Genomic DNA, 10292 nt, shown 5'->3' with positions numbered 1-10292 from the left:
GGTCGTCGTCTCAATAAGAGCAATATACACAACATGGATTGTTTTATTCGACTTGATGATTATACGAAACTTGGGACTTTATCACTAGGCCCCCAATAACATCATTTTGTAAGCGTATATTTTAGCAATCTAAGGCCATAAATTCTGCCATTGGCAAGCATGGGCAATCACGCGTGTGCGAAAAATTATCGATACGACTGATTTCGCGTCGTTGGAAGGGGTCGTTCACACTTTCATTTGTGTGCCTTGGAGTCGACTTTTATCAAAATGCACCAGCCAAGGCTGCGTCAACAAAAGGAGTTCGTATACCATCTAAAAAATAGTACATTGAACGCTCTCTTATTCGAAATTTCATGCTCGTGACGTCATATTTTGATATACGATTGTTGATATGCAATGTTCTTTCCAATTCTCTACTAGTTGCAGACGATTACCCTTGACGAGTGTCAGCCAAAAATATTCGAGTTCATTTCAACATGAATATTGAATATACTATTCAGTTGTATATTTTAGGAAGAAGCCCATAGGACATTAATATTGTCATCGTATAATTGATCATGGCTTATTGCAATGACGAATGTAGTGGCTCACAGTGAAAGCGTTAACACCAGCAATATCCGTAGTGACTAGGATATTATTCATTCGGCCTGTTAGATCTACGCGAGTTTAATAAAATAAGATTTACGATCGTCACCAGGTACAGCGTACAATGAACTCGGGAGACCGTCGCTAACCTAATGTTTTCGTTTCGCTCTACTGGTCCCAGCTGATCGTCGTAAACAAAGGTCGTATCGATCCGCAACAAAGAGACAGCGCCCATAGCTGAAGCAGAAGGACGCAGCTTACTACTTGTGAAGGTCAATCCTCTGTACGTTGTTGCGAATAAGTTCAAAAGCCGCCGGAAGGATATTGGACTGGTTGATCCAGTGGAGTTACTATTAATAGTACCGCGTTAAAAGTTCTGGGATAGTTGTTGAACCGTAGCCTCAATTATCACAGCATCGGTGTGATAGCGAAGACTTCGCAAAAGCAAATTGTGTGACGAGTCATGTTCAATCTCATCGCCCAGTATATTGGATATGGAACGGAATCGTCACCTGATAGTAATGGTCGGCAAGACCCTACGTTTGGGATAGTAGAGGAAGGCGACTGGACCGTGGTTGATGTGGCTAACATTGAAGATGTGGTCAGCAAACGCAACAACAAAACAGGTAACTAAATACAGGTTATCTGGGTTAGATCGTGTACTAATATCGTTTTCATTTGCAGAGGATGATTATCAGTGCGTTGACACTCCAGAAAACCTCAGCAACTTGGATTGGTCGATGAGTGAAAGTGTGGATGGCAGGTTGCGGGATATTCCTGTGGCGGATCGCGCTGTAATGCCAGCTGTCGATAGACGCATAAGGTAACACTGTTTGCATATAATTAGGATTTTGTTGTTATGACTGGATTTGGTCTTGATTTGTGCGTTTTTAAGGTGTCCAAAAGCTAAGAAGAACCAACGGGTATCGGCAAGATATATGTCTCGCCAACGCCCGAACCAAATGAAGAGGTCTAACCAAGTGTTTTGCATCCGCAATTCCAAGGCTAACCAGAAAATGCGTCAAATCGTCCACCAACCGAGGAAATTTTAATGGTGCATGCGTAGGCGGTCATTATAGTATCAATAACTGATCAATTGGTATTTACGTCATACTATTGATAGCATATCGATAATAACCTAGATTGAATTCCATTATGTAACATAAGTGCATCCTAATTGTAACAACAACTGCATCTGTTCTATTCGTTAGATCGTATTTACTAACAAGTTGAGTTTTAGTTTTGTATATATTCAACAATTATGTTCAAAGATATCTGTACAAGATGTAAAAAGTAAAAAAAAAGAAAGCATATTTTTGTGGTGATACATATTAGCTTATACTGTGACTGTCTGCACTAACCTATGTCTTCATTATCTTGTAAACTGTGTGTATATTTGTATTGGGGTAGATTTGTCATTTGTCTCTATGTATATGTTGTCATCATACAAGTTTCGAACATGTACGCATATTTTGAGCTGATATATTGAGCTGTTGTAATTTTGCACACTGGTAATCTGTATGTAACTAAATGTAATTGGATATGTGTGGAAACAATGTATATTTGGCTAACCTCCTCCGCCGCCATCATCATGTTGGTGACTAAAGCACTGTCATAAACTAAAAATATCTGGGCTATTGATGAGCAATCTGATCAAATCATCGCTTGGCAAATACTGAAATCATGATATGGAATAAATGGTGACATGCAGGGATACGAATGACTTGTAATGCTTCGTCTATTCTTCTTCAGGCCTACATGTAGGATGACATATGCTGAGGTGACGTGTTCTACAACGGGTCATGTTGAGTTGGTCGTGTAGGTGGGTCTCAAATGTCTCTTTGTCATGGCGTGCATTGTGTAACGTACTTCATGACCATGTATGAACTACGGCGCTAAATGCATTTTGTCGCCTGCAGGCAGACAGAATATGATTAATAAGTAATTGCGGCAAGAAAGTTTTGATTCAAGAAACGTTGACTTATCTGATAGTTGTGATGGTCAGTGATCACTGCGGATGACCTACCTATATTCAATATTGTTTGCTGCAATATAATGATGACTTAACGACAGATATTTCACTAGGACTTGCATTGGTAAGCAACCGTCATGCTATTCATAGTAAGGAAACTATCTAGCTACATACATACGGTAGATTGGAGTAGTCATCAACTACATCAATGGTCTTAGCATGTTGATATTTTGATCGCTGCGTCACGAAATTGAGAGGAACAGTTACTATTATGGAAGAGAAATGATAACTGATAGGGAAGCATCGTAGTGAATAGGTATTAGGTAAGCCTATATTTACGGAAATTACTGTTGCACCTAATACACGATACTGTTATTCTGGCGGATATCCGTCTTAAAAATACCGAGTCAACGTGGAAGACATTCCAAAAGGAGTGCCATTGGTTATAAACGTGGCTTCCACTAGTTAGTAATCTAAAATAATAGCAATGAGAGCCGTTAACATTTTAATGTAGAACAGTGGTCTGCAGAAGTTCGTGTATAGCACAGTAGATTATGATAGGCTAACTGTGTTTTCAAAAATTCTGTATTCATTATTAAAACCGCGGAAGCTCACTGGATACGTCGGTCCTGCAGAACTACTGCTGTCAGGTAGGCTAGCATCTAAATAGATTCAATAGAAGAAGTAAATTGCATGTGTATGTTCATCCGCAAAAATGCGCAGATAACGCTGTTCTGCAAAATTTGGGATGTGATGCCCCAACAACCTAAACTTTTGACTGAAGAACATCGAGCTAAATTTAAATCACAGCATAGCCCATAAGCGACGAATCCATGTATTTCGAGAGCAAACGTTCATAACAATGCAATGCAAGAAGTACAATCGTTGATATTAGAGAAAAACAAAGATGAAAGGCGTGTCAAACGAACACTGTAAATACCTTTTAACACTATGTAAATAAATACTCTGATATGGACTGAGATATTTACTGGTTCGAGTGACGATAATGTTACAGACACAATATTGTCCTGCTAAGTGCGATGAGAGTGCGTTCTGCACGTTGATACTTTGGGTAAAATGTTTTCAAAACGGCGCAAATGTTACATGGACTACATATTTCGAGTTCGTACCTTCGAGTTCAAGGACCATGCACGTCATTCAGTGGTATCGCATTCACAAACGAAAATCGAAATTAATTGCATAAGGCAGTTAGTATAACAATAACCACATTTTACCGCAGCGAATATACAAGATCGAACATAAATTAGCAAGCAAAAATGAAAAGTCGATATATACCGCACTTTCACTCAACCGTATAGCACTGTTTAATGAAATTAGCAACGAACATCATGTCATGGTGAATATCAAATGCTTCCCATGATAACAGCCTTTTCTTCGTCCGTAAGACCATGCTTCAGCGTCCTTCGCACTGTAACAATGATTGGAATTAGTACGCTACATTTACTCCCGAATTCACCTTGCTCCACGAAACACGTTTATGTGGGTTTCACCATATTAAGGAAATGAGGGCAATAACGACGAATGTATGGTGCCATTGGCTAGGGTGTGACTTTTATTACATAACCGAATCCTCTTTGTTGTTTTGAAATGAACTGCGAATACGATATGTACACGTATAAATGTTTAGCCAGGGGCGTAAGTGCGAAACAAGCAGAGTGTCTTTGTCCGGTATCTGGTGAATTAACATATATAGACTATATATCGCATCGGCCAACTTGATGTAATATTGATAGAAGAAATTGCCGCCCTTTGGCGTACAATGTAACTACGATGAAGTACCGAACGTGCATCTTTCCATATCAACTATTCAATGAACTTTATGACTGGAATGAATCTTTGAGCATTTCGGTCTCAAATAATTTTCGAGTCTATGGGCGCAACGAGCAAATGATTCATGGGATCTATCACAATCTAAAATGTTTTTACACGGGAATTGACAGTGACTCTGTTGGAGAGGTGGTCTGTCGCATTTCCTTCCCTTGTGACTCAAGTTGGTTGCGCTAATTATTGAGATTTCACTGCAGTTCCTTATGCAAGTAAAAATTGTTTGCAACTGCCTGTAATGTGTGCTGAGCATCACGGTCACTCTGAAGCTAATTGATGAATGAATTCCTCAACCTATCATTGGACGTACCATATCTTGAAGTCAACTTTCTAAACATCTGCATTGCATTCGAGTGTGACTCACCAATGTTTTCCTTGTCAGTATCACTGGCAACTATTCATTGCCTGCTCACTCCAAAATTCTCACACAAATCATATTAAACCCAAACGATGATCACAACCCGAAGCTTAATGATCATCGAATTTTTAGTCTTATAAACAGGGTTACCATCGATACCGATCTCAAAACAGGAACAGCCAAATTGGCCCACTCGAGAAATTTGGGAAGCAGCTGGCTTAAAAAAAACGGAACTATTATACGACGTTGTCCTTCGAAGTAATACCAAATGATACGAGGACGGTACGACCGTCTGGTAGTTTTTTTTAAAACCAACTAGTATTTATGATTCGATACCGTAATTTCAAAACTTGCTAATAATCTCTAAATTGACAACTCGCTATATTCATTTATCCTCCAACGTTATTCCTCTGTTAATATGCTTATCACTCATTCCAATGATATCATAACTTCTTCTATCTGATCGACCCACAGCCATTCAACTTTTATTTGAAATCTTTTTGATAGAAGAAACAGATTCCAACTCAGTAATGCATATCACTCACAGTCCATCAATGCAGTTGACTAGAAGAAGTGCAGCACCTCCTAAGGATGTCGTAGCAAAACGTATTGTATTTTCATTGCAATTACTGTTCAATAAACTGTCTGTCTGCGTATGAACCTTTCCTGGCTAAGGCAGCTTGCGCAAATATCATTGATTATATTTTGTCAATATTTTCCACCTGGGCAACTACACATCAGTAATCTTTCCTGATAAGTCAGTAACAAACCACAAGATAAATCACGAATATTCAGCTCAACAACACTCCACACATCTCGCCGGCCTCGGTTAGACAACACACGCCGTTATCTCCTTCCTAAATCATGTCTGTGTATCTCGAGACTATCGTCGGACTCGCCCAAGTTGCTTCGCGACAACCGTCTGCCTGCCAACAATCCCCGCTCTCGTGTCCCTGAACTTCACAAATCGTTAGACGCTCGGGGATAGCAAAATTTCCCTTTCAAACCGGCAGAGCACTTACGCGATTTCCTTGAAGAGTTGCGCGCCCGTCTTCTGCGCTGGCGTTCGTGAGGCGTTTGCGTGGCCGCCTTCACCAGCTGGTCCATGATCGTTTCGTCGGAGTGGTCGTCGACGATTTTTCGCGACCCTCGCCGCCTGACCGATGAGGTAATGTCGAGCGGCTCTTTCCGGGGGGAAGTTGCGTCGGCGTGTCCGTTCGGAATATTAGGAGAGGCTTCATCATTTCCTGTGTGATATGTAGGGTTACCAGTGAATCCAGCACGTTGAATTCAGCACTATTAATAACTATTTTTAATAATGAAACGAACGTTTCACTTAATATGAGCTGAATTTTGATACACGGCACTTGGTGAATTAGGCATTATAATTGTAATACACTGTAACTCTTATTATGAGAGCGATGAATCAATATTGCATTCATGAATTTGAAAATGAACGTTTCCTGAATACGAGCATGAATTGTGATATATATAGCACTTAGTTAATTCAACATGCCTAGACGCCGTATGGTGAACATTTCGAGGACCAGTCATCAATATAAGACTGGCGGAGATAGTCAAAGCTCAAAGTAGTTGTTGCTGGTCCTCGAGTAGCATGTTAGAAGCAAAAATGTAAATTTCTACTCAATTACAAGTAAAACTGGCGATTCGCAAGTGTGTTAACCATACTTAGAAGCAGAAGGTAAAGGTATGAAAAGTAGTTGAGTAGTCCCGAAAAGTAGATTCGGGGGAGGGGCAACTAAGGCACAGACACAAGTAAGCCAGATCGAGATCCAGGTACGCCATAGGCTGAGGGTTCATGTCTCAGCACAAATGAGATTTTTCAAATAATATTATCCGAGTGCCAATGTTCTGAAGGTAGCCTAGTTCTAGAAACCTAGGTCTACTAGACATACGACAATCTACCCTACACATTTCGGGATGGATGGCAGTTTGAAAACGTAGGACTAATTCTCCACAGCCAATGCTTCGTGCTTTGAATTGAATATGAATATATAAAACAACACATCAAATGATACTTTGACCGTATGAACACGGGTAGAATTTCACAACGTTGCAAGTCGTAGCGTAGCGCGGATTTAGATGCAGGATATAGAATGAAGAGAAAGTAATCAAGCGAGCAGAAATTCTTGGAAATCTGCTTGCAGCACAACGTTGCAAGCGTCGAGTCACTCAGCAACATGTTAAACAAATCCAACAACTCCGAATTACACTGATCGAATTGCAAAATGCAATGTAGTTAGTCATGTGTGAGTAATCTCAACTCCGGGGCAGTGCGGCACACGGAAACGCACAGGATAGCAACGACTAAAAACAGGCAATACTATTACAGAGAGCGCGTCAATTGGCACGCAGGCGTCCGGAGACAATGGGAAAGTCAACGCTAAACAAACGTCAAACACATACTTGGACATGCATCGCCGGTTCTCTATCAAGCACCCAGGCTTTCACTACACATCAAGTGTTACAGAATACGTACAAGCGAAAAAACACTCGAATCAGACAACGCGAGGCCTCTACACAGGCCAGTGTAGCGAATCAAATAAAAAAATGCGGTAATGGTGTATGTTGTCACAAAATCTCAATAATGCAATTATGAGAATTACTAAAACTATGTTGAACGTACGAATTATAGGCTACTTAGGGCTGGGCACAACAACTCAGGTATTCCAAATATTTGAGTTTCATGTAAATTCCAGTGATCTGAGTCGAGCAGTGAAAGTTTATGTTTTCAAACAACTAAAATAAACCCACTGTGCACTAAGAGTTGCTGTATCAAAAATATACTCTATACTTTCGTCACACCATTGGAGTAAAACTTCAACTGGTGGTATCATAGTGTCCAAAACAAGAAATTCTTAATTATTTTTGCTGGCCCTATTTTCTTATTTTCTTTTCTCCGCAAAAAAGGTACATATTCATCCTGCTTTGATGTCATAATAGGCAATAGTAAAATACTCGATCCCCCCACGGTACATGATTATGCCCAGCCCTAATGATACTGTGCTAGAGTGTGATTGGCAGTAGCTAAATGTGAATCTAACCGACTACGACCAAACCTCTTTGAAGAATTTGGTGCTCTAGTAATGTTCTAAGACTGCTGCCTTGAAACGAAATAAAGCCATTGTAAGTACGCCACGTAAATGGCGTGTCGGAACCTACCTTTGGAGTTTCTGCCGCGCTGTCTCCGCCTCGTGGTCGTTTGGACCACCGAGTCATCGCCTTGTCCAAGGGCCATTTCCATTTGCTTTTGTTTTATCTGTTCCTCGGTCTGCGAGAACTTGCGTGTCTGGCAAAATTGCAAAGTTCGTTTCAGTACTAGCTGCGTTGACAATAGTTTACAATGTATATTGCACACAGGACAAAAACTGCGAACAATGGAAGAGTTATGAAATATCACAGGTCAACGGCGCGTAACATGGGATACGGATGACCTGATACAGCTTGACCTAAATTATGAAACGCATCATATCTTCCAAAGAATTCACACAGAGTGCTAAGTGAACTGGATCAATGAACATGCCAAAATCAGGGCTTTTCAAGGTATCTGTTATTTTGAGACCCCCCCGTGTTAAGTATGGTGTTCGGTATTGTACGTAACACGTTGGTATAATCTGTCCCCGCAATCTGAGAAACTTCTATACATGAACTTGCTCCATGCACAACTAACGGGAGTTGGAATTTCAACATCCTGTATGCTGCTTCAAACTTTGCAGTAGATCAAGAACGAGAATCATCAATACGATACATTAGATAAGTTTCTAGCGATGAAGTCATTTCTGGAAAAAGCCATACCATACTTTAACTAACTAGCCCAGCATCTTATAAAGAAACAAGAATCCCATCGAAATTCATTTTAGCAAGGTGAGCGCACTTTAATATTGGGATGTCACTTGTCAGATAATAAATTAAGTTTCGAGCACACCGTTAATGCAACATGTATACCGCTTGCTATCGCATAAGATTTCGGGAATCAAATCAAGTGAGTAAAGTCCTTTGCATGTTGTGACTGTGGCGTAATGCACGCAACGTAACATGAACTGCCATGACACAAAACATTGGCTAATGCGTAGGCTTGTCTTTTCGTCGACTCATCCAATGTAACAAGGACAATGAACGGCAATTGATTACTGTGCAGCGGACTAAGGCTAGCTTAATATGATCATAAATTTAAACGGGTCCGATCGCATACCACAAAACGCCAACCACCTTCTCTTGAATGGAAAAGGAATGTCACTAATTCACATTGTATTGTAAAATCTCTACACAGGCCGCTTCCCAGTCCCCGCTATTGAATTACATGTGATGAATTCAATGGAACAATCGCTATGTTGAGCGCTTGAAATATGGCTACATACAACAACAAATAAAGTGTTCGGATGCTGAGCTATGTTGTTATATTGCCGGTAGTAAGGTCTGTTTATCATGGTACTTGGCATATGGACATGTATTGCGATGATGTCATCAGTCGTTTTGGCATTGCAAAACCTGAAGTTGCCACCAGCAACTTTACAAGTCATGACATGGCATGTATATCGAGAAGACAAAATCTCCATTATCTAAAGTATTATTGAGTGTAGCTAAGTAATAATGAGTAGATGCAGATTTATTTTATTTGAAAATACACACAAGACAATAATTTAGCTCGTGAGATTACCCTGAATCTCAAAAGGAGCAAAGCCCTCTTTACTTAATAGCACCAACGGACTTGGATATAAGGCTGAAGCAGACAGTTTATTAATAATCTTATTCTTTCAAAACACCACAAGATTACGAGGGGCTCTACCGCAATGTTTTGTAGATAACTTGGGCAAGGGCAGCCATAGTGACAAGACCCAGCCCATCCATTCAGTACCACGGCCGTATCTGCCATGGCACCTTTTTGGCAGCGTGGCCGACCACACCCTCCACAACATTCACAGGGATGGAATTTGCAGTTTTATAAGGATCCGCAGGTTAACGGCCCAACACAAGCTCAAAAACAGAGCTCTGCATACATATTTCAACCACATAGGTTGCAAACTATTCGGTCAACAGCTTCGCTTTATACCCGAGAGCGACATTGTGACTATCCGGGATGTTAGTAGATGAAAAAACAACATCGAAACTAGTTGAAAATAACAAGATGAACATCATAATAAACAATGCCAGAATATTCGCATATTTTGGCAGCAGCACAAGGAAAAAAAGAGTGGCGATGGGGACATATTTCAGTCGGATAAAAGAAGAAATGCGGGAACTGAAAATCACTCACAACATGATGGTCGACGCTTTCCGGTTCGCTGCTGTCCGACAAGATCTCTCCCTTGACGACAAGAAAGAGATAGAGAAAAGAAAGAGAGAGAAAGAAAGCATAGTTACGATGGAGGCGCCACGAGTGCTGACAACCGGCAACTATTGCCGACATGGAGTCGGAGATATCGTTGAACAATTTCAACAGACACGAGAAGACAAAGTTTTATTGCTTTTTCAATACAGATTGGATATTGCAGTATGCAGTACTTGACAAAT

General features: G+C 40.5%; 2 protein-coding genes across 8 annotated transcripts in view; one reads left to right on the top strand and one right to left on the bottom strand.

Moving 5' to 3' along the window:
* Positions 1 to 798: 798 nt before the first annotated feature.
* On the top strand, positions 799 to 2305 carry LOC145439082 (uncharacterized). The gene is made up of 3 exons (XM_080316558.1): positions 799 to 1211; positions 1270 to 1408; positions 1481 to 2305. Exons 1-3 carry the CDS (start codon positions 1049 to 1051, stop codon positions 1635 to 1637), a joined length of 459 nt encoding a protein of 152 aa, XP_080172684.1. The 5' UTR covers positions 799 to 1048; the 3' UTR covers positions 1638 to 2305.
* A 1066-nt stretch (positions 2306 to 3371) lies between these two features.
* The window catches only part of LOC145439077 (FH1/FH2 domain-containing protein 3-like), a 36034-nt gene continuing 29113 nt past the window's right edge, over positions 3372 to 10292 (bottom strand). The window contains exons 23-27 of one of the 7 annotated variants that reach the window (XM_080316547.1): positions 10036 to 10086; positions 7944 to 8070; positions 7841 to 7885; positions 5783 to 6007; positions 3372 to 3986 (exon numbers count right to left, since the gene is read on the bottom strand). In XM_080316547.1, the coding sequence (XP_080172673.1) occupies positions 3922 to 3986; positions 5783 to 6007; positions 7841 to 7885; positions 7944 to 8070; positions 10036 to 10086 (513 nt within the window). In that variant the 3' untranslated portion in view covers positions 3372 to 3921. Of the gene's footprint in view, positions 3987 to 4958; positions 5719 to 5782; positions 6008 to 7840; positions 7886 to 7943; positions 8071 to 10035; positions 10087 to 10292 lie in introns of those variants that run through there. The other 6 variants (XM_080316545.1, XM_080316550.1, XM_080316552.1 and 3 more) reach the window with 6 other exon arrangements.

The sequence above is a fragment of the Botryllus schlosseri genome, chromosome 5, assembly GCF_051294905.1.
Source record: "Botryllus schlosseri isolate E-star chromosome 5, Bs_hap1, whole genome shotgun sequence".
NCBI lineage: Eukaryota > Metazoa > Chordata > Ascidiacea > Stolidobranchia > Styelidae > Botryllus > Botryllus schlosseri.
The sequence above is the reverse complement of the archived record's forward strand: the minus strand, read 5'-3'. Positions and strand labels throughout refer to the sequence as shown.

Excerpts from the sequence above, each read along its gene's own strand:
- LOC145439082 (XM_080316558.1), top strand. The coding sequence starts at position 1,049 with ATGTTCAATCTCATCGCCCAGTATATTGGATATGGAACGGAATCGTCA. Across the intron at positions 1,212-1,269 it reads CAAACGCAACAACAAAACAG|AGGATGATTATCAGTGCGTT; the intron begins GTAACTAAATAC and ends TTTCATTTGCAG. Across the intron at positions 1,409-1,480 it reads GCTGTCGATAGACGCATAAG|GTGTCCAAAAGCTAAGAAGA; the intron begins GTAACACTGTTT and ends TGCGTTTTTAAG.